The following is a 23,807-nucleotide window of genomic DNA, read 5'->3' on the forward strand; positions in this document are numbered from 1 at the left end:
GAGGTGTGTGGGTGTGGGTGTGGCAGCACAGTCATTTCAAGACTACGCTATCTGTCTTGTCTTCCTCCTCAGTGAAAGATTTCAGGCGTATGTGTGCGTGTGTCTTTTTAGGTGGTGGCGGAGGAGGCGTGGCAGAGGCACAAGATGCGTAACGACTCATTCATCGTAGACCTATTCCAGGGCCAATACAAGTCCAAGCTGGTCTGCCCCATGTGCTCCAAGGTAACTGGGCCGAACACTGCTTCTGCTCTGGGGGAAGGGTCCCAGAGGCCTCACAGCACCAGGGTTTATCCAGCCCTCAATGCCAAGTTATCTGAGAGCTCCCTCCTGACCTGTTGGGTTGTTATACTAACAGTCTCCTCTTCTCCTTCCCTCCTTTCTTGTTCTTCTCCTCCCTTCCCTTCCCCTCCTCTCTTCTCCTTCCCCTGCAGGTGTCCATCACCTTTGACCCGTTCCTCTACCTGCCCGTGCCCCTTCCCCAGAAACAGAAGGTCCTCACCGTCTTCTTCTTCGCTAAAGAACCTCATAAGAAACCCATCAAGGTAGGTGGAGTCAAAGGTGAGAGGGGTCACAGGTAGGAGTCAGGATTACTATGATGTATTGTACTAATCCCTTCTTGTGTGTGTGTGTGTGTGTGTGTGTGTGTGTGTGTGTGTGTGTTAGCTCCTGGTGAGCGTCAGTAAGGACAACTCCAGCACAGCGGAGGTTCTGGAGTCCATATCCAGGAGTGTGAGGATCAAAGCAGAGAACCTGAGACTGACCGAGGTAGGAGAACCACACATCCCCTGCTACTGACCCAACCCACACCTCACCTGGTAGACAGTTCTGCCCCACACCTCACCTGGTAGACTGTTCTGCCCCACACCTCACCTGGTAGACTGTTCTGCCCCACAGTTCACCTGGTAGACTGTTCTGCCCCACAGTTCACCTGGTAGACTGTTCTGCCCCACAGCTCACCTGGTAGACTGTTCTGCCCCACACCTCACCTGGTAGACTGTTCTGCCCCACAGTTCACCTGGTAGACTGTTCTGCCCCACAGCTCACCTGGTAGACTGTTCTGCCCCACACCTCACCTGGTAGACAGTTCTGCCCCACACCTCACCTGGTAGACTGTTCTGACCCACAGCTCACCTGGTAGACTGTTCTGCCCCACACCTCACCTGGTAGACTGTTCTGCCCCACAGCTCACCTGGTAGACTGTTCTGCCCCACAGTTCACCTGGTTAGACTGTTCGGAACCACAGCTCACCTGGTACTATTCTGAAGGGGCTAGGATGGCCACAGCTGATCTGGAGAGGTTCAGAGGATCTCTTCAACTGTTGTCAAATTTCACCCATTTTCTTTATCCTGTCAGGTGGTGAAGAGTCGTTTCCACCGCGTCTTCCTGCCCTCCCACTCCCTGGACACCATCTCCTCCTCCGACATGCTCTTCTGCTTCGAGGTGCTGTCTAAAGAGCTGGCCAAGGAGAGGGTGGTGCTGCTACGAGTACAGCAGGTATGGCAGCCTAGCTTAGCCTAGCCTAGCTAAATCATACAGCAGGTATGGTAGCCTAGCTTAGCTAAACTATACAACAGGTGTGGTAGCCTAACCTAGCTAAACCATACATCAGTGTGCTAACAGTAATACCTGTCTAAAGAGAACGGTAACCGTCGTACCTACAGCTAGTGTCTCTCTGTGTTAACCTTTTTCTTTTTTTTCTTTTTTAAATTCTCCCCTCCCCCCCCCGTCTCTCTCCATCCCCCTCTCCAGAGACCCCAGGTCCCCAGTATTCCCATCTCTAAGTGTGCTGCTTGTCTGAAGCCTCCGGTCACTGAGGAGGACAAACTGAAGCGCTGCACTCGCTGCTACAGAGTTGGCTATTGCAACCAGTGAGTCTAACTAAGCACTGTTAGCCAGCTCTAACCAGTGTGTCTAACCAAGCACTGTTATCCAGCTCTAACCAGTGTGTCTAACCAAGCACTGTTATCCAGCTCTAACCAGTGTGTCTAACCAAGCACTGTTATCCAGCTCTAACCAGTGTGTCTAACCAAGCACTGTTAGCCAGCTCTAACCAGTGTGTCTAACCAAGCACTGTTAGCCAGCTCTAACCAGTGTGTCTAACCAAGCACTGTTATCCAGCTCTAACCAGTGTGTCTAACCAAGCACTGTTATCCAGCTCTAACCAGTGTGTCTAACCAAGCACTGTTAGCCAGCTCTAACCAGTGTGTCTAACCAAGCACTGTTAGCCAGCTCCAACCAGTGAGTCTAACAACAGTGAGTCTAACAACAAATGGCTCCCAGCGAGCGGGCCAGCACCTTGCATGGTAGCTTGCCGCCATTGGTGTGTGAATGGGTGAATGAGAGGCCGTTGTAAAGCGCTTTGGATAAAGGCGATGTATAAGTGCAGTCCATTTACCATTTACCATTTCTAACCAAACAATCTTAGCCAGCTCCAACCAGTGAGTCTAACCAAGCTTAGCCGGCTCCAATGTCTCCCAGTCTTCATCCACATTGTCTGTCTTTGCCCCCCCGCCCCCTCCCCAGGGAGTGTCAGAAGAACCACTGGCCCAATCACAAGGTTCTGTGTCGGCCCAACATGGAGAACGTGGGCCTGCCCTTCCTGGTCAGCGTCCCTGAGTCCCGTCTCACCTACGCCCGCTTGTCTCAGCTGCTGGAGGGCTACTCCAGGTAGGATGGTGGTCTGTAGTCAAATATAATAATAATAAAGATAGTTGATGATTATGGGCAAATACAAGACATCGGCTAGGTGTGGCCATCCTTCTGTGACACAACGAACCCAACACTGTCAATAATACTATAAATACTGTAAATAAATTATTACGGTAGCAGTATGTTAGTCTCATAGATATGATTATATGAGGATCACGGTGTTTATGGATGTATCTGCCACGTCAACCATATTTAGTGTATGTGACAAATTGCTGTTCTAACCCTCCTCTCCTTCCCCTCCTCCCTCCCTTCTCCCCTCCCGCTCTGCTTGCAGATATTCTGTCAATGTGTTCCAGCCTCCGTTCCAGTCGGGCCGGACGTCGCCAGATAACCCCCAGGGTCGAGGTGACCTCCCCCCAATGCCAGCGGGGACCCCTGAGGGCGTAGTGCCATGTCCGGGAGTGGAGGCCGGGAGTGGGGGGGCCAGAGACTCTGAGCAGGGGGGTCCAGCTGAGACACCGGCCCCGGCCCACCCAGCCGGGGGCCCTGACGCCCTCTCCTCCCTGGACCCCCAGGCAGAGAAGGAGACGTCGTGTGAGAAGGCCGTGAGGCCAGAAGGTAACCATGGTGACATACTGGACCCTTGCCACTGGGCCCTGTGTTGTCCTCCCCTAAGGCGGCTCTAGGAGTCTGTAGCATGGCTTGCTGTTTGGGGGGGGCTACGGTTCAGTGTTTAGTTTATATTTGTATTGTATTTATTGTTCCTGTTCTTATTATGTTAGTATGTAAGTATTGTTCTTGTTCTAAAGCACTTTGAGAGACTTGTCTTATTGTAAAAAGCTCTATAAAAAGACATTAGATTTGATAGTGTGTATACTATGGAAGGTAGCCATGATGATACCAAGTAGACCTACGTCACTGTCTGAAAAACACAATTGGTGGGGAGGGTGAATTTTGTATTATGTGATATGATTTTTTTTTTACGTGTGTGTGTGTAGCTGCAGTAACAGGGTACCAGCAGCCGTCAGAGTCGGCGTCCGGCCGCACCCCCCAGTTCTACATCTCCCTTCTGGACTCCAACAGCAAGGAGCAGAAACTGGAGGAGAAGGGTGAGTACACCTGGAGTTAACACTGACCTCTAGTGATCTCTAGCTGACCTCTAGTCTACACTGACCTCTAGTGACCCCTAGCCTAATCTGACCCCCAGCCCTGGACTCCCCTTTCCCCCATTTGAACAATGTAAATGGTTGGCTCCGTCACGCTCCACCAAATTAACTGTGCTCAATCTGTCGTATCAACCGACCTGTTTGACTAATGACTAATATCTCTCTCTCTCTCTCTCTCTCTCTCTCTCTCTCCCCCCCTCATTGCCGTGCCCTCATCCTCATCCTCCTCTCCTCTCTCCCCCCCCTAACCCCAACCCTAGAGGAGGCTGTGCTGGAGGTCCCGGAGGACGCCACTCTGGAGCTAGTGTGGAAGAACAACGAGCGTTTGAAGGAGTACGTTCTGGTCCGATCCAAGGAGCTGGAGTACGACGAGGACCCAGGGTCAGCCAGCGAGACGGCCAGGGCCGGACACTTCACCCTGGAGCAGTGCCTCAACCTCTTCACCAAGCCTGAGATCCTGGCCCCCGAGGAGGCTTGGTAGGGGCTGCACACACACACCTATATACACACACACACACAAACGCACACACACACCTATATACACACACACACACACACACACACACACACACACACACACACACACACACACATACATAGACCTGCACCTACACGCACCTATACACACACACACACACACACACACACACACACACACACACGCACACACATACGCAAACACACACAGACCTACACACACACACACACACCAATACGCACACGTACACAGACCTGCACCTATACACACCCCCCTATACACACACACACACACATACACACATACACACACACAGACAGACAGACACAGACAGACACATACACTCACGCAGACTTGTATAGGAGTATTCCCTACTAACGTGTGTGGTCTGTTCCAGGTACTGTCCTAAGTGCCAGCAGCACAGGGAGGCCTCGAAGCAGCTGTTGCTATGGCGTCTGCCCAACATCCTCATCATCCAGCTCAAACGCTTCTCCTTCAGGAGCTTCATCTGGAGAGACAAGATCAACGACATGGTGGACTTTCCCGTCAGGTACACGCATGGACACACACACACACACACACACACACACACACACACACACACACTTGCACCCTTGATATGCGGAGGGATGTATGTTAAGCGTTCCATGTATTTTCATGTACGGTGTAGCCTACTAAACTGTGCCCTTCCACATATATTTGTAGAACTACTACTACAAACCTTGTAGTTTTCACAGAGTTCGACATGAATGTAGATTTTTTTTGTAGATTCAACAACATGGTCGACTACCCTGTCACACACACACACCCGCCCGCCTCCCCAGGTCTCACGTGTGTGTGTTGTTGTTGTTGTTGTTGTAGAAACCTGGACCTGAGTAAGTTCTGCATCGGCCAGAAGGAGGACATGCAGCAGGCTCCGGTGTACGACCTGTACGCTGTCATCAATCACTACGGGGGCATGATCGGAGGCCACTACACCGCCTACGCCCGCCTACCCAGCGACAAGAACAGCCAGCGCAGTGACGTCGGTCAGTAGATGTCTGGCTGGCTGTCCGTCTCTTGGTCTGCCTGTCTTTCTGTCTACTCTTTATCTGCCTCGCTGTCTGCCTGTCTGTCTCTGTCTGTCTGTCTCTGTCTGTGTCTTTATCTGCCTCTCCCTCTGTCTGTCTGTCTGTCTGTCTGTCTGTCTGTCTCTTTATCTGCCTCTCTGTCTGCCTGTCTGTCTGTCTGTCTGTCTGTCTCTTTATCTGCCTCTCCGTCTGCCTGCCTGTCTGTCTGTCTGTCTGTCTGTCTCTTTATCTGCCTCTCCGTCTGCCTGTCTGTCTGTCTGTCTGTCTGTCTGTCTCTTTATCTGCCTCTCCGTCTGCCTGCCTGTCTGCCTGTCTGTCTGTCTGTCTGTCTCTTTATCTGCCTCTCCGTCTGCCTGTCTGTCTGTCTGTCTGTCTGTCTGTCTCTTTATCTGCCTCTCCGTCTGCCTGCCTGTCTGCCTGTCTGTCTGTCTGTCTGTCTCTTTATCTGCCTCTCCGTCTGCCTGCCTGTCTGCCTGTCTGTCTGTCTGTCTGTCTCTTTATCTGCCTCTCCGTCTGCCTGTCTGCCTGTCTGTCTGTCTGTCTGTCTCTTTATCTGCCTCTCCGTCTGTCTGTCTGTCTGTCTGTCTGTCTCTGTCTCTTTATCTGCCTCTCCGTCTGCCTGTCTGTCTCTGTCTGTCTGTCTGTCTGTCTCTGTCTGTCTCTTTATCTGCCTCTCCGTCTGTCTGTCTGTCTGTCTCTGTCTCTTTATCTGCCTCTCCGTCTGTCTGTCTGTCTGTCTCTGTCTCTTTATCTGCCTCTCCGTATGCCTGCCTGCCTGTCTGTCTCTTTATCTGCCTCTCCGTCTGTCTGTCTGTCTGTCTCTGTCTCTTTATCTGCCTCTCCCTCTGTCTGTCTGTCTCTGTCTCTTAATCTGCCTCTCCGTCTGCCTGTCTGTCTGAGTGGTCACAAGATTTCCTGTTCTGTTTAGAATACTGTTCATATCCCCCAGGATCACTGACCTGACCGTGTGTGTGTGTGTTCCCAGGCTGGCGGTTGTTTGACGACAGTACGGTGACCACCGTAGAGGAGAGTCAGGTGGTGACACGCTACGCCTACGTCCTGTTCTATCGCCGCCGCAACTCCCCCGTGGAGCGACCGCCCCGCTCTCTGGGCCCGCTGGGGGCGGAGTCTCCCACCGCCGCAGGTGCCACAGCCAACCAGGTGAGGTCGCCACTCTCAGTGGTGGTCACTAGACGGCCATGTTGCCAGGGACACACGCTCAGTGGTGGTCACTAGATGGCCATGTTGCCAGGGACACTCAGCGATGGTCACTAGATGGCCATGCTGCCAGGGACACACTCTCAGCGGTCACTAGACCGCCATGCTACCAGGCACACTGAGGCTAGATCTAATACAGTTCTGGATGATTATATGAACTGCATATCCTTGGGTTAGGTTTAGGAGTAAGGATTAAGAGGAGGTTCAGTGCTCTAATAATTTCATTGTGATTTTAAAGAGCTTTGTTTATCTCCGTCCCTCCGAGTGTGGCCAGACAGAGCCCTGCTTACCTCCGTCCCTCCCAGCATGGCCAGATAGTGCCTTGTTTACCTCCGTCCCTCCGAGTGTGGCCAGACAGAGCCCTGCTTACCTCCGTCCCTCCCAGCATGGCCAGATAGTGACTATATCCTATCGTCCTGAGGGACATACAGTAACCTATAACAACGCTCATGGAGTGCTCAGTAATTGTCTGCTGCTGGTCGTGTGACATCAGGGGTAAGGGTTTGGAGAGGGAACTGTGTAGTGTGGTTGATGCTGTTGTTCATGATGACGAATTCTCGTATTATGGTTGACGTCCTAATGTGGGTGGGAGTGCTATCTGTGTTCAGAAACCTTTTTGTGATTTTGATTAGGTAACTATTTATGAACGTCAAAACAATGATGTGGGGCGCTCTACTTGGTTGTCTGCTCTTTGTAGGGGTGCAACGGTTCTCGGTTTTATATTGAACCGTATGGTTTAATCACTAGTGAACCGTGGCGGTTTTCGGTTTATGCTGCGTTCCATTCAAAGTCAGACGTCGAGTTGGTCTGGAACGCAGTTGCTTCTTGTTCAAATGTTTGTTCATGGCGAGCGGAGTTGAGAACATGGCAACAGATTGAGGAAGCCCCGGATTGCTACAAATCTGCCTTGTGGGGTCATTCATTCCGGTTTTGGCATTGAATACAGCCATGAAAGAAAGCAAACGGTGAACAGAAACACGTGTCACAGAAATGTGAGCATAAGGCGTATATGGGCTACAGCTGTCAAGCCTAAAGTGCATTTTTACTTTAATTTCTTCCTCTCCTATACCAGTAGTTAAGCCTAAGAGGCACTTTTACATTTGGAAGTGATTTGTTTATATATTTGTTTATATATATTTATATTTTTTATATTATACAATATACCAGTCATATTCTGGAATGTGTCTGAATGTTAAAGTTCCATAAGTATAAGCAAAATAAAGTAAAGTAACAGTTTGTAAATAAATAGTAGCATTTTTATTCTCCTTACGCACAAAACACGCACTGAAACCGTGAACCAAAAATCGAGGTTCATACCGAACTGTGGGCCAACTGAACCGTTGCACCCCTAGCTCTCTGCCACAGCTATGCTGTGTATGGGACATGACGTCAGAGTTAGCTAATGGAGCTATACAGTATGTACTTGAAAGAAGTTAACAAGCCTCCATCTACCCTGTGTCACTGGATTAGAGTGGAGAAGGGAGGATGGGAGAGGGTGGGGGTTCTAGGGTTAGGGTTCTAGAGAGTGTTCTAGAACCTTTCCCAGAAGCTGACACAGGTTTCCGCAAATCGCAGGCCTCTCTCATATGGCAGGAACTGGAGGAGGAAGAAGAGGGGCCTCACCAAGGCCCTGGCGGTCTGTTCCGCACGCAGCTGCGGAGAAGAGCGAGGATGAGGAGGGAGGAGGAAGAGGAGGGGGTGGAGGGGCAGGCGCCACGCAGACCCCGCCACAGGATCTCGGAGCATTCCGATGACGACTGTGTCCGATATTTTGTCCTGGGAACGTTGGCTGCTCTGCTAGCACTATTCCTTAACCTGCTGTACCCCCTGCTCCAGAGAGCCCACTAGGGCTGAGACACACACACACACACACACACACACACGTGTCTTCATGCACATTTAGATGCACATTTAGATACTAAAAGATTCATTGCACATATGAGACATCCATGCCAGTGTGTAGTCCTCTCTACAGCCTTTAGGTGGCGTAGACTAGATATTCTAGAATCTTCTAACTCTGGAACCTCACAGCTGTGGTTTCACTACCAGATTACAGGTGCAACTAAAAAATATATATATTATGGAAAAGTTTTAATTTTAAAAAGTTAAACTTTCATATATTCTAGATTCATTACACATAGTGAAATGTTTCAAGACTTTTTTGTTTGAATGTTACAGCTCATAAAAATCCAGTATGTCAAAATGTGTGCATAAATGAACATACTTTTCAGAAGGTCAACATTTCTGGATTATAAATCCTTTTTTGGATTGGTTTTATGTAATATTCTAATATTTTGAGATACTGGATTTCCTGAGCTGTAAGCCGTAATCATCAACATTAAAACAAAAAAGGCTTGAAATATTTCACTTTGTGTAATGAATCTAGAATCTATGAAAGTTTAACTTTTTTAATTAAATTACGGAAAATAATGACCTTTTCCACAATATTCACATCTTCTTAGATGCACCTGTATATCTCCTGTCAGAGAGAGATGCTTTTTCCATGGATATCTGAATGAGATCAGTTGTTAACTGTCAGATTAAAAAATCTGTTTAAATTATCACGTAGGACCCTATAATGGACTATTCTAGGCCTTTTTTTAGGTAGCGGGCAGGCTACCAAGTTACACCTGCCCACTAGAGGGCACTGAAGTACACACTCTGAAGTACACTGATGTCTGGTATGAACTCAGGAGTGAGTAAGACATGGGGAAGGAGTCTAGGACATAGGGAAGGAGATACCGTCCACCTTTTAAATGGTTATCTGTCTGATATGTATGTATGTATGTATGTACAGTATGTATTGGGACTATGTATGGCCCAGCCCTAATGTGATGTATGTTAGTTGTTAATTAAGGTTAGCCATGTCCTGGTCGGTCCTGCCCCAGTTCTGTCTTCCTGGTCCTGACCAAGTCCTGTGGTCAGGAGGATTGTAACCAGTCTCAGGGATATCAGTGTTCTGTCCTCTCTCTCCTGCAGACAGGCTGTCAGTCGTAGTATGTCTGTATGAGATCGTCTCTCCATGTTTGAGAGGATCAGTCTGAGCAACGCGCTGCACAGAATCACAAACAATCTGTTGCAAAAACCGACTAGCAGTTATGTTGGAGATGAATGAGTGAGTCTGTGCACAGTTCAGACTGATCGTCTTGTCTGTTCTGCCTCAAACACGTTGTAGGCCTATGCAATTTTGTGTGTGTGTGTGTGTGTGTGTGTGTGTGTGTGTGTGTGTGTGTGTGTGTGTGTGTGTGTGTGTGTGGTTACACAAGTATAAGTAGGACCTGTGTACTGATCTAGTGTAGATTACCTGTATGGCTGAGCTGTATGTTGTTTTACACTGTATAGGCATACCACTCTTATGTCAACATCAACTCTGTATAATGTATAGTAGAAATAATCTAAACTTGCTCGTTTATACTGTAAAGAAATTGTTTTAAGATTTTTAAAATTGAATATTAACGAAACTCCCATTGTATGAGCCACAACTGTACTCTTATGGTCGTTTGTCAATGAACTAGCTGCTTTTGCTGCATTTGAAATAAAAGTGGGAAACGGTTGTCTCCCTGCAATAACCTCCACCTTCATGTTGCTCTGATCAACGCAACCGTGTAACGCTTTTTAAAATAAACTGTCAATCTCATATTGTAGTAATGAATGTTATTTTTCTGACAGTTGATATCTGCATTACTGGATTGTAAACTGTCCTGCTGTTGGAAACTGATATAGGTTGTTTAGTTTCTTCTGTTTTGTTTAGGTAGAGGGTCGTTAATACAGGTGTGTTCTACCTGGCGGGTAGAGTGTCATTATGTGTGTCCTACCTGGCAGGTAGAGGTATAACAGACAGGTGTGCCCTACCTGGCAGGTAGAGGGTTAACAGACAGGTGTGCCCTACCTGGCAGGTAGAGGTATAACAGACAGGTGTGCCCTACCTGGCAGGTAGAGGGTTAACAGACAGGTGTGCCCTACCTGGCAGGTCGAGGGTTAACAGACAGGTGTGCCCTACCTGGCAGGTAGAGGGGTAACATTACAGCAGCTACACAGTACAGCATGATGTATTATAACACTGGTTTATTTTACAGGCTTCTAGCCAGGCACTGTACGGGACCGACCTGGACCCTGAAGGACCCCCGCCGCTGCCCCAGGAGGTGACCTCTGACCTGTTCGGCCCGTCAGGAGACTGTTCCACCACGTCGTACAGCAACATGGAGGAGGTGGACTAAGATGTGGCCCGGGGGAGGAGGGAGGCTCCAGCAGGGGAGGGAGTTTCTGACCTCCTCACTTAAAGACTGTTCAGTGCTGACCTCTCACCTGAGTACAGTTCATTGTACTCTGTGGCCCCTGCCTGTTCTGTAGATAATGATGGGGATATGGCCCCTGCCTACCGCTCTCTGATGCACCTTTTGTTTTGGTATAAAACACCTCTGACCCTTTATTTAACTCTTTCATCCCTGCTGGTGCTCTGGGTGACAGGGAAGGCAACTGTCAAACTCTGCTGCGTGTGTGTGTGCGTGTGTGTGTGTGTGTGTGTCTGTGTGAGATCTTTGTTGGATGATCTGTAATCTGGAATGAAATTGTAGCCATTGATGTATAAAATGTGGTGGGTGCAGAAATGAGTACTTTTTTTTTTTTTTTTAAACGACGAGGACATTATGCTTAGACTGTCTGCTTCTTTCATAGCCCACCTTGATTCGGTTTCTTTCTCTTTTTGTTTTTTTGTGTTTGTTTTTTTAAAAACTTAAAAGTTAAGTTCTCTGGCCCTGTAGAATGGGACTGTTGGCAAGATGAAGGCTTGTTCTGAAATGTGCATGTTAATACAACAGGGGAGGCTGGTGGAGGTAGACATCGGAGGACGGTCTCGGAATGAGGAATAGTAATGAGCACATCCTCCGATTTCTACCCCCAGCAACCTCCCTGTGAAACACCCCTGTAGCCCTAGAATGCTGTTTCCTCCATTCTGCTAGGTCCTTATCTCTGTTTGTGTTGTTCAGCCCTCCTCCCCCTCCCCTCCTGCCTTCATATTGGACTGCATATATACAGTGGGGAATGCTGCTGTGAATACGATATAAATGGTTAATATAAATAAAAGCCTTTTTGAGACGTGCTGAGATGACATGATGTTGTTTCTATACACGAGACTCTGATTCAGTAGTTACTTCAATAAAGTTCCCTGGCAGAGATGAGTTTGGGTACGTTTTATCATCGGCAAAATCACACTTCTGGGTTAATGTCAGACTTGTTGGTTCTGTGTATTACGTCCACCGCCCGGTAGGTGGCGCACGTTGCTTTTGGGTTAAATCTCATCGCGTCTCATGGGGGCGGCGAAGAAGACTGACGTAGTCACGTAAATTGGGATTGAGGAAGTAAACACAAATCAACGAGAGAAAAGCCGGTATCGTGACATTCTTCTCTTTGGTGGCAGCAGGTCTAGTTAGGTTTAGTAAACAGTTCAAACCAGGCTGACCAGTTGTTCATCCTAGCTATCTAGCTAACTCCGTCATGTCAGACAGCCACACGAGGAGAGACGGTGGACCCTCCGTAGAGGACAGGTGTAATGGACGGGACCAGCCACACACAGGGACAGATGTCATCATCACTGAGCCTGACGGTGTCCCCGGGGACCGGACGACGGGGTCGGTTCCCCGCGGTTTGTCTCTGAGCCACAGAAAGCTCGTCCTCCACATCGACCTGAACAACACGATCCTGGTGTCGGACACGGTGACGGGCCAGGGGACCGTGGCGGCGCTGGACTACTTTCTCTCCACGGTGACCTGGGGGCGGATGAGCCAAGGTAGGCTGGACTAACTACACACACACGCGCGCCCAGTTGTATAAATACTCCCTACCGTATTCATGTGACAGGCCATGCCAGTAAGCCTCAGAGCTTTAGTCAATGATCAAAGCAAATTCATTCATTCAACCTCACTGAGGACCTCCTACTACAGGTGGGTCAGAAGTTACTCAGCAAGAAGTTCTCAACTGAAGTGTTGTTTTGGATCATTCACAGTCATGGGTCATGAAGACGCAGGTGTCCTCCCCTACTACCATCTGATCGTTTAATAAGGGTCAAATCGGTAACTCTCATGACAGGGTTGAGTCGTATCCAAATTGTTTTATAGATGTTATTACTTAAGAAAATATCATGATATACGATATAGGCCTAGTTCATTGCTGAAGAATGGTGGAGACATGCCAGCATGAGAAAAATGTGATGTCGATTTATGAATGTAGATGAGCTTTGCAAAAAGTGTGATACAACACATATCTGAGTTTTAAGCACAATATCGCAATGTGCTCTTAAATATAAACATAATTCGATAATATTCAATATTGGCCGAACACGCCATGACAATAGGTAGCATTGTGTAATGTTGACATTACTGTTGTGTGAGTCACTGACACCCCTCTCTCTCTCCCTCTCTCAAAATAGGTAAATGGGAGTGGCTGAGCGAGGCGCCATCCCTCCTCCCACCATGTGAGGGCGCTGTTAGCTACTACTCCCAGTTTGGCCGGGTGCCAGGTTTCACCAGCTCTGTGGCCGGACAAAGGTTCCGGGGAGTGTTGGAGGAGCACCTGGAGATGCTGAGGTGGCATGGGGGTGAAGGGGGGCAGGGCGGGGCCAAAGAGCTGTTTGTCACGGGGGAGGACGGACAGATGTACCACTGGATCCTCCCCTCCTTCTTCCAGCTGCTGAAAGACCTGGTTGCAGAGGGGACAGAGTTTGCTGTGCTGTTCCGTACGTTTGGCTCAGACCTCCCGCGTGTGCTGGGGGCCGTGTCCCGCGCCCTCACCGAGGGCTCCCACCCCCTTTTCCCCCAACTCCCTGACCTCAAGGTAGGTTTGTTTGGAGCCCTGAGGGGCTGAAGCTGCTGGATGATGTCACCATGATGACTGCTCAGTTATTGGCATTGTGTGTGTGTGTGTGTGTGTGTGTTTGTGTAACTGGGACTGCCCCGATTGATGATTGACCCCCCCCCCCCCTCCCAGCTGAGTTTGAACGTCACGCCAGGCCAGATCCGCTGCAGTAAGAAGGGGGCGGTGCTGAGCCGGGGGGATGATCATGTGTCTACAAAGGAGGGGGACAGAGGCATGTACCACTACCTAAGCTCCTCCCACGGACTGGGGGGCTTCCAGGACCACTTCAACTGGTAGGTAGACCAGGGGACCAGTAGACAAGGGGATCAGTGGACCAGTAAACCAGGGACAATAAATGTAGACAATAAATGATATTATATTGTTGTTGTTGTAACCCTGCTCTGCCTCCAGGTGGGCCAAGAACACCTACTCCATCCTGGGCGGGAAGCCCCTGTGGATTGACCCCTTCGACCCGGACATCCACCACATCTTCATAGACGACAACATCCGCCAGAACGACGAGGACACTATCGTTCATCCTAAGGTGTCTGTCTGCCTGTCTGCCTCTCTGTCTGTCTGTCTGCCTGTCCATCTGCCTGCCGCCCTCTCTCTCTGTCTGTCTGTCTGTCTGTCTGTCTGTCTGCCTGTCTCTGTCTGTCTGTCTGCTTGCCTGCCTGTCTGCCTGCCGGCCTCTCTGTCTGTCTCTGTCTGTCTGTCTGCCTGCCTGCCTGCCTGCCTACCTACCTACCTGTCTGTCTGTCTGTCTGTCTGTCTGCCTGCCTGTTTGTCTGTCTGTCGGCCTGTCTCTTTGTCTGCCTGTTTGTCGGTCTCATTGTCTGTCGGTCTCATTGTATGTCTGTCTGTCTGTCTTTCTTTATCTTTCTTTATCTTTCTTTCCATTCATCCATCCCCTGTAAATGTGTTGTTTGTGCATTCTAACCTCCCCTCTACTCCCTTCCTCTCTGTCCTGCAGGTGTTCTTGGCTGCGGAGGGGACCGAGACGCGGACTGCTTCCACCGCAGAACTGTATGACCTGTGTCTGGTCCAGACTGACCTCCTCAGAGCCATCTCAGACCCGGGGTACTTCACCCAGAGAATCCGCATCTGCCAGGAGAACTACACCACCAATCTCCAGCAGGGGGCAGCAGAGATACCTGCCCCCATCTGACCCCCTCCCCAGAGAAGGGTTGGACACTGTGAGCCCCATATGAAGAGCCCAGATGATGAGGTGCTCAGATGAAGAAGAGCCCCATGTAGGGAAGGGTCTGGAGAACTCAGGGAAGTTTAGAGAGTGGAGGGTCAGATTGCTGCTATAGTAACGAGTAAACTGTCAGTAGTAACCTAACAGTAACGGACATAGTTGCTCTGATCTCTTCCACATCACTCCTAGAGGGTGTGTCAGGGTGTGTGTGTTACACGTGTAGAAGGGGTGTTTTATGGAATTAATTTGCTGCTGTTTTTAAATGATGATATTTATTTATAGGATATCATCTTAGGCGACGTTTCCACAGACTGTTCTATTCAGAATAGACAGCTCATACTTGACGTGAAAGACATACAACAGATGAGCAGACCTGCGTTTAATACATATTTCAGATAGTTCAAAGATTTGAGGTGTAGTTGATATAGTTTTTCAAGGCAAGCTAGGGTCACTACACACATGATCACTGTGTGGCTATTGGTAATAAGGTTTTTTTATTTTTGAAATGTACTGACTGACTTCATCCAGGCTCATCTAATTGAGCAATGTCAGAGCCCTGGTGAGTCTATGGTAATATGAACGACCTGAAGACTTCATATCTTTCAGTTGAATAAGGTTTGGGATTTGTTGACACTGATTATTCTGTTTCCTTTGAATGCACTTTTATGCGAAACATCTATATTTTATACACATTGAATGAGTGTTGGACTTTACTTTTATGGTTTAACTTATTTATTTCTTAGCTTGAAGGGAGTGAACCTCATGACTGCAAACTAGTTTTCTCTTTCAGCAGCAGATAGGCAGATCAACCAGGCCAGAGCAGTAGAAAGATCAACCAGGTCAGAGCAATACATAGATAAATCAACCAGGCCAGAGCAGCAGATCACCCAGGCTAGAGCAGTAGATATGTGATCTACTGTTCTCACCAGGTCTCAATGCTTGAACCTTGTTGTACTTTGTGTCTTCTTATATGTTGTTATGTTGATGATGAATACACTGACTGGTCAGCCTGTACAAATGCTGTTCAATCAAACTCCTGTATGGAAGAACATAGACCAGCTGTTGTGTGTTCTGTTGCCATGGTGACAGAAACCATTAGGAATGTCACATGGAAGGTGAGAGGTGAAACAGTAACCAACACACACTGACGTCCAAGACACACTGGGCATGCCGCGTTAATGGAACGCTTTGCGTCCCGTCTGGTTTGTGCTGGAGACGCACTGTAACAGAAGCATGCCGTCAGTCAAGAGGCTCTGGGGAGACTCAACTTGTGTTGTCATCATCTCGATGGCTCTGTAGCCTACGCACCGCAGATGGAGATCGAAATAGACTTGAATCTTAAACTTGCGCCGTGAGACGCGTGAGGCCGTGCTGTGGGGAAAAAGGATAAAGATGTTGTTCAGCCCTTGAACATTCACATTCACAATAATATATAATTATGGCAACAGTAGAGGCTACATTACACACAGAGAGATATTTTATTACCAGGCTGTCATTTTAAATAATAGTTTAGTTTCTCTAGATTGTGTTCTAAACTCGCCTGGTTAAATAAAGTGAAAGCTTTATTTTGAAAACTAAACAGTATCTATGACATCACATTACCATTAGCCCTGTGGGAAACACACAATGCTACAATCAGAGGGCTCAATATTACAGCCTATCAGATTAAATAACGTTAAACAGTCCAGGACCAGCAGGTTTCAGAATAGCTTCTCCCCTCAGGCCATTACACTGTTGAAATTGTAGAGCATAACATGAATTAGCCTACAAGTTTAAATGATATATAATAATATGTTTATTAAAATAGTATGTATGGTACATGACATTTTATTAAAATGTATACAATTCATTTGAACATAAAATACAATAACATTAAAAGTCATGGCTTAGAATAACTGTTAAACATTTAAAATATGTACATCAGTTCATTTACAAAGTATACATTTACTTTTTCTTTGTTATTAAAAGTTTAGGGTTTCAGTGCAAACTTCTGTTACACATGGTAGGTGTGGCAACAATAGTCAGAGACGCACACAGATCTACCTAGCTAGCTAGCTCCAGAGTAGTTCTGTAGCAGAGTAATGCTGTAGTAGTGAGGTAGCGTTCAAGCAAAACAACAGCAGAATGTGTGACTGACGCCAGGTATCTGAGCAGAGGACCAGCAATCTAAAACCCAGGAAATAGAAAACATGTGGAGCACAGAACTATAAGTAAGGGGTAGAGGGAGGAGGGACATTATATATTATAACACCATCCATAAGTACTAATCCAACCCCTAGCCTCTAGAGAGGAAGGAAGGATGCATCTCTACAGTATTCAAACAGTCCATCACAGTGTTGGAGACAAACTCCTCATGGCATGTCAGATGTCCATAGTCCACACAGAACTTAGAGCACACAGGCTGGAGAGGAAAGAACCAGACCACAGAGGTGATCACAGAGAAGGTGATGAGGAAGAGGACAGGCTGGACCAGACGATTACAGAGAGGGTGAGGAGGAGGAGGAGGAGAGGTTGCGTCTGAGCCTGAAGCCGTCCAGAATTGGTCCTCAGCTCCACCTCGACAGGGAAGTGGTCGCTCAATCTCAGAACCTGCAGTCAAGAACAACAGCAGAGGTCAGTATCAGAGATCAAACAATGATCTATCTCCATGGTTACTACAGTTATGTTGAGATATCTATGACAACAGGAGCAGATGGTGTTGGAATGAGAGGAGGGTAGAACCAGCTCCAGTGGCTTCTTAGGAGATGAATACATGATGCACATTTGGTTGGGGGGCCTTAGGGATATTTTGGTGCAAATTTGTGCAAAAGCACCAAATTTGGCCCAGATGGAGCTCAGAGTATGCTCTAGTGATTTAGCCAGGGTGCCCGAGCCAACGACCGCCATGGCGGCCAAATCAATATGGCCGCCCTCTGAAAAAGGTTTTGGCTATAACTTTTGAACCAAATGAACTAGAAATGCAAGCCTAGTGTCTATTTTATGTTTTTTGACTATAAGAAACACATTAGAATGCTTATATTCATGATGTGTGTCTGGACCCCTAATTTGCATAATGCAATTTTTTGTTTTGTTTGGCTTTTGGGTCAGGTCGATTGGCAAATGTCCATGTCCTTGCTGTGACGTATTGCGTCGGTCTTGCAGGTGTGATGGGTGCCGCCAAATGCATTGACATTGACATTCTCGGTTGCAGGTTGGCATCTTCTGTATTAGCTGCACAGGGTTTGAGGAACTCTGGACCATGGAGGACGATATCATTGAACACTCGTAAGGGTTCAGCAACAGATGTTGTGAGACAGTTGGACGGGAAGGAGCCGTCAAATGTGTGGGCTCGTTGTAAGCAGTACTTGTGTAAAACCAAGGCGGCCCTCATCAACAGAATTGCCTCATCCTGTGCCAATTGTTCCTCTTAGCCACTTCTTTGTTCCTTGTTTGCGATGTAGGTTTCCCTCTCCTTCTGGTGTTCACTCTATTCAGGTAGATAGCTGAGGAGATGTTGCTTGAATGTTGTTGTGTGGGGTTCATAATCAGACACAAACACCTGCGTTCTTTCATAAGGTTCCTGTAGAGTTGCCGTAATAGGAGATTGTGAAGGAGGATCTGAATCCTCAACCAGAGCAACAATTTGTGCAATAGTTAGATGGTCAAAGGTTGTCCCCCACTCACTGGTAGATGCTTCCCCTTCTGACACCCTGGCCTGGCAGTGTCATGAGATGCTTGCCGTTTTGCTGCATATCGCAACATGAGATAACATTTGGCATGTAGTACACACCTGCTGCGTGCACATCGGAAGCTTGTGTAACTAATCTACCAAGAAGCTAAAATATTTTACAGGATTCTGCCCAGCTTTTCAGATTGGAATCAACATTATCTGTTACAGGCCCCGCGGTGGTGTAGCGGTCTAAGCACTAGCCACTAGTGCAAGCTGCCCACCGGGGACTGGGATCGAATCCCAGCTCGCCAGATCCGGATATGGCCGGGGCACACACAGGGAGCGGCATATTGAGCGGCCGCTCCCGAGGGCGGTATAGGAATATTTCCGGACAAGGATCCGTCGCGCAACAGCGCCCCCGGGGTGCCGGAATAACGGTGCTGGGCTCGAGGAGCCAGACAGCTAGTCTGCCTGGCGGTCTCCTCTGGGGCTGCCGGCCACGGGGTCGTGCGGCGGATCCTACGCAATAGGCAGGGGATAATTGGATGCTAGGTTGGGTTCAATTGGATACCAAATTGGGTGAAAAAGGGATAAAATAAAAAAAATAAAAAATAAAATAACATTATCTGTTACTGCCTTCATCCATATCCTCCCCCTCACATAGGCTATGACACAATGAATGCCACAGGCTTTGGGTTGACATGATCAAAGCTTTTAGGACTCACTACTAAGGAGGAGCCAACGTCATACTTTGGAGCCCTTTTGACACGACAACTACTACAGTAACTTCTACAGAGTTTGTGATACATAGCATTATGTGTTTTAAGCGTTGCTGCAATACCTGAACCGTCATTCAACTGATCAATTGTAACATTAACAGAAGAAGGAAGAACATTAGCAATAGCTAAGAAAAGCTCATTTGGTTCAAAAGTTATAGCCAAAACCTTTTTCGGAGGGCGGCCATATTGATTTGGCCACCATGGCGACCCCAGTGGTCGCTGGCTCGGGCGCCCTGGCTAAATCATTAGAGCATACTCTGAGCTACATCTGGGCCAAATTTGGTGCTTTTGCACAAATTTGCACGAACATAGCCTCATATAGCCCTAAGGCCCCCAACTAATTGAGAGGTCTCTAAATAACACAATATCCTCATGGGTAAAGGGTTAAGGTCATGGGTCATGGATTAGGGCCATGGGTAAAGGGTTAGGGGTCATGTGTAATGGTTAGGGTCATGGGTAAAGGGAAAACAGGGCAGTTACCTTTTCTTTGGAGAGGCGGTACTCCTTGCCGATGTTGAAGACCCGTGCAGAGTAGGGTTTGATGGCCTTCAGGAAGGACTGTCCCTGGACCACAATCCTACAAGACAACGCCGGGTTACCTAGACAACCACCTGTTACACTTCAACCAGACTGAGGAGCGTATAATGTCTAGTACGTAGTGTTTAGTATGTAGCGTATGGAGTTTGTGTAATACTTAATGTGTAGTGTGGCTCGCTGAGTAATGTTTCATAGCCATAGCCATGGAAAGGGAGCTGATGAAGTCACACCACGTTACATTAAAAAAAAACTGGTGGTTAGACTGTGGAGCTAAAGGCCAGGGAGACTGTGAACAATGTCAGTGGAGCTCCACCCACCTGTCATAGGCACAGTTGGTGGTGTCTCGGACGGTGGTGTCCACCTTGTCTCCTATCAGCCAATAGAAACCCTTCTTGGAGAACAGCCGGATGTCCTTCTTGTTCTTCCTGGTCATGTGGGCGCAGCCGGCGTTAAAGTCTCCCAGGAACATCAGCGCCTAATTGGACAGGAGAGAGGAAAGGTTTACACAGAGAACTTTTATTACCAGGCTGTCATTTTAAATAATATTTTAGTTTAGTTTTTCTAGATTGAGTTCTAAACTCGCCTGGTTAAATAATAAATAATTCAATAATATCAGTTTCGATAAGACAGTGGAGATCATTTTTTAGTCTTTAGGTGGTAAACCTGTTTGCCTCATCCTATGTCCTCTTGTTTGCCAGTTACACAGCTGTACAGAAAGCAAACTCCACTAAGCAGGGTTGTGTGGTAACAAAATAATCTTGAATGAATTAGTAGATTTAATTTCAGTAAATCTTCAGTGCCGACTCTCACCGTGTTGCTCCACTTGGCCGTGACCTCCTGATACACATCGTACAGACTGTCCATCTCCTTAACCGCGTCAGAAGGGGAACTGCGGAGCGGGATCAGGGCGAAAGCACCAATCGCTGCTCAGGGGAGGAGCACCACCACTCTAGTCAGCTCTACTCATCTCATCACAAAGTAACATCATTAATTTAGGCTGAACTATTTGCTCCTCCACTACAACTTCCATGGGGTCCTGTGGGATGGTGGGGCTGTGATTGGAGGGACATGTGTGGGAGGAGTTGCTGGTGTAGGTTTATGGGATTTTTAAATTTGTACTTATATCCTGTGTTTAATTGATTGTTACCACTCCCTTGTATTATTCCGTGAAATAATAATAAAACAAATATATCCTAAAAAAAAAAAAGTTTAGCCAGAAGGTATTTTTTAGCCATACATTTTATTTTACTTTAATTAAAATGTTAAGATTTCAACTCAATAATTCAAGCACTGAATTAGTTTTGATTGCCATACACTAACTGAAGTCTCCCAACCTGTTGTATTGGCTGTGAACCGAACTACGAAGGGTTCCCTGGAGAACACATCCACCTCTCCTTTCTTCTTATCGGGATACTGGTACTGGCCGGCCACCTGCACAGTCTCTTCCCTGGGGAGGGGGGAGGCGGGGTAACGTTTATTCTTATCAGGGTACTAGTACTGGGCAGTAGGAGGGAGGGGGGTGGAAGGACTACTCATAGCATCAGCATTTCTACATATGAAGGAAAAGCCTCTCACCTGTACAGGTAGACATACTGCTCCTGCTCGGCAGGTGTTCGTCCCAGACCTCCACTGGAGACAGACTTATAGGTGAAGGTGTCTGTGTACCTGAGAGAAGCACAGAGGTATTCCAGTTAATCAACTCAACTCAACACAGGTGGGAGTAATGACAACAGCTTATTTAACCTTTATTTATACAGGGGAAAACACACTGAAACCAAGGCCTCTTTTGCAGGTCCACAATATCAATATAATTACAAAACAACACATACAAAAATACAGCACAGTAGAATACAGAAAATGAATACATCCTAAAACCTCAATATTATGTTATATCAACAGAAACAACCCCATCCTTCAACAAAAAGGAAGCCCTGCCCATAACTAACCTGGTCCCAGTTATGAATGTACTGATGCCATAAATAGCACCGGCGCCACCCCCCCCCTCCCCCTGCAGCCCTACTAATGAATCTACTGTACCCCTCACCATCACCCCAATCATGAATTCATGCATCTATTGTACCCCTCACCATCACCTCAATCATGAATCTACTGTACCCGTCACCACCAGCCCAATCATGAATTCATGAATCTACCGTACCCCTCACCATTACCCCAATCATGAATTCATGAATCTACTGTACCTGCGACTGTACCTGTTGAGAGCTTCCACCAGGGCCTTGGTGGCTTTGCCGTCACTGTCTCTCACCTCCTGCAGCAGACACACGTCACAGCGGGACACAACCTGGGGACAGGACAGACAGGGTCAGAACAAACTAACAAACACACACACACAAACACACACACACAATACAAACACACACACACTCACCCTGGTCAGTGTGTGCATGACCCTGAAGTTGCTGGACTTGCTGGAGTTGAAGCTCTGGACGTTGAAGGCACAGATCTTAAACCCTGCAGACGCCCCGGGGAGATAGCCCAGGAGGAGGGAGGAGAGGAGGAGGAGGAGAGGAGGTCCCATGACTCAAACACTACTGCAGAATGAGAAGAGAATGTTCTAGTGAGATCACTGGGCGATGTCTACGTTATGAAATGTAGACAGGCTTAGTCTGGTTGACCTGTAGGCAGTGTTAGGGGTTAGTCTGGTTGACCTGTAGGCAGTGTTAGGGGTTAGGCAGGTTGACCTGTAGGCAGGGTTAGGGGTTAGTCTGGTTGACCTGTAGGCAGGGTTAGGGTTAGTCTGGTTGACCTGTAGGCAGGGTTAGGGGTTAGTCTGGTTGACCTGTAGGCAGGGTTAGGATTAGTCTGGTTGACCTGTAGGCAGGGTTAGGGTTGGTCTGGTTGACCTGTAGGCAGGGTTAGGGTTGGTCTGGTTGACCTGTAGGCAGGGTTAGGATTAGTCTGGTTGACCTGTAGGCAGGGTTAGGGTTGGTCTGGTTGACCTGTAGGAAGGGTTAGGATTAGTCTGGTTGACCTGTAGGCAGGGTTAGGGTTGGTCTGGTTGACCTGTAGGCAGGGTTAGGGGTTAGTCAGGTTGACCTGTAGGCAGGGTTAGGGGTTAGTCAGGTTGACCTGTAGGCAGGGTTAGGGGTTAGTCAGGTTGACCTGTAGGCAGGGTTAGGGGTTAGTCAGGTTGACCTGTAGGCAGGGTTAGGGGTTAGTCAGGTTGACCTGTAGGCAGGGTTAGGATTAGTCAGGCTGACCTGTAAGGCAGGGTTAGGGGTTAGTCAGGCTGACCTGTAGGCAGTGTTAGGGTTAGTCTGGTTGACCTGTAGGCAGGGTTAGGGGTTAGTCAGGTTGACCTGTAGGCAGGGTTAGGGGTTAGTCTTGTATCTGTCAGCTAATCATTCAATGGTGACAGCAACTTAATTCACAAGTGGTCATTCATATATTTCAATTGGTGTTATTGAACCTGCAGTTCTAATCAGGTGGTATTGAACATGTAGTTGTGGGTCAGGTATAGGTCTGGTCAGGTGGTTTGAGCGTGTCGGTCTGGTCAGGTGGTATTATTACTAACCGGGGAAACGTCCTCTCCTGACTGGGGTGACTGACTGACTGACTGACTGACTGACTGACTGACTGTTCTCTCAGTTGAAGCATTTCAAGCAAATAAGCAGTTTGAAACAGTGAAGACTCCAGAAAAAAGGAATTCCTACATAATGTGTTGTAAGCATGCAAATGGCAATACAGTTAAACGTGAACTTCCTAGTGAACTTCCTAGGAATAACATGAGACAGGTGTGGCTCCCCGGAGCCTTTACAAGGGATTACAAGCCACCCAACAGTGTGTGTGTGTGCGTAAGTGAAACAGTGAGATCAGTGAGCTATTGTGAAAGGTAAACATTAAACTTGTTTTTGGAGAATATCAGGTTAGTAATCCATTATCAAAGTGTACTAGCGGAGCTGGTGGTTTAATGTCACAACATCCGGCTGTGGCGCAGGAGGTAGAACCGGCGTCTAATGATCGCAAGGTCGGCAGATCGGTTCGAACCCCGGCTGGCCACATGTCGACGTGTCCTTGGGCAAGACACTGAACCCCAAATTGCTCCCAATGACACCGCCTTGCATGGTAGCTTGCCGCCATTGGTGTGTGAATGTGTGTGTGAATGAGTGAATGAGAGGCCATTGTAAAGCGCTTTGGAATAAGGCGCTATATAAGTCAGTCCATTTACCATTTAAACACTACAACTCTTC

General features: G+C 47.8%; 2 protein-coding genes across 2 annotated transcripts in view; one reads left to right on the plus strand and one right to left on the minus strand.

Moving 5' to 3' along the window:
* usp19 (ubiquitin specific peptidase 19) overlaps positions 1-11,610 on the plus strand; it is a gene marked incomplete at its 5' end in the record, with an annotated part of 22,628 nt that extends 11,018 nt beyond the window's left edge. The window contains 15 exons of the mRNA XM_080534205.1: positions 1-3; positions 112-222; positions 432-542; positions 664-765; positions 1,354-1,494; positions 1,750-1,868; positions 2,524-2,667; positions 2,984-3,267; positions 3,648-3,758; positions 4,076-4,292; positions 4,691-4,843; positions 5,155-5,321; positions 6,349-6,524; positions 8,157-8,342; positions 10,658-11,610. The exon at positions 1-3 is cut by the window's left edge and continues 156 nt beyond it. Of these exons, the coding sequence (XP_080390331.1) occupies positions 1-3; positions 112-222; positions 432-542; positions 664-765; positions 1,354-1,494; positions 1,750-1,868; positions 2,524-2,667; positions 2,984-3,267; positions 3,648-3,758; positions 4,076-4,292; positions 4,691-4,843; positions 5,155-5,321; positions 6,349-6,524; positions 8,157-8,342; positions 10,658-10,798 (2,166 nt within the window). The 3' untranslated portion in view covers positions 10,799-11,610. The remainder of the gene's footprint in view (positions 4-111; positions 223-431; positions 543-663; positions 766-1,353; positions 1,495-1,749; positions 1,869-2,523; positions 2,668-2,983; positions 3,268-3,647; positions 3,759-4,075; positions 4,293-4,690; positions 4,844-5,154; positions 5,322-6,348; positions 6,525-8,156; positions 8,343-10,657) is intronic.
* Positions 11,611-17,064: 5,454 nt separating this feature from the next.
* LOC308160288 (deoxyribonuclease gamma-like) lies at positions 17,065-22,135 on the minus strand (the record flags this gene model as incomplete). Its single annotated transcript, XM_080534206.1, has 8 exons — positions 17,065-17,220; positions 19,540-19,636; positions 19,914-20,071; positions 20,407-20,485; positions 20,951-21,043; positions 21,172-21,261; positions 21,798-21,898; positions 21,986-22,135. The coding sequence occupies 8 exons, from the start codon at positions 22,133-22,135 to the stop codon at positions 17,065-17,067; spliced, it is 924 nt and encodes a 307-aa protein (XP_080390332.1).
* Between the last annotated feature and the right edge of the window lie 1,672 nt (positions 22,136-23,807).

The sequence above is a fragment of the Nansenia antarctica genome (genome assembly GCF_963989245.1).
Source record: "Nansenia antarctica genome assembly, chromosome: 6".
In the NCBI taxonomy this organism is placed as follows: domain Eukaryota; kingdom Metazoa; phylum Chordata; class Actinopteri; order Argentiniformes; family Microstomatidae; genus Nansenia; species Nansenia antarctica.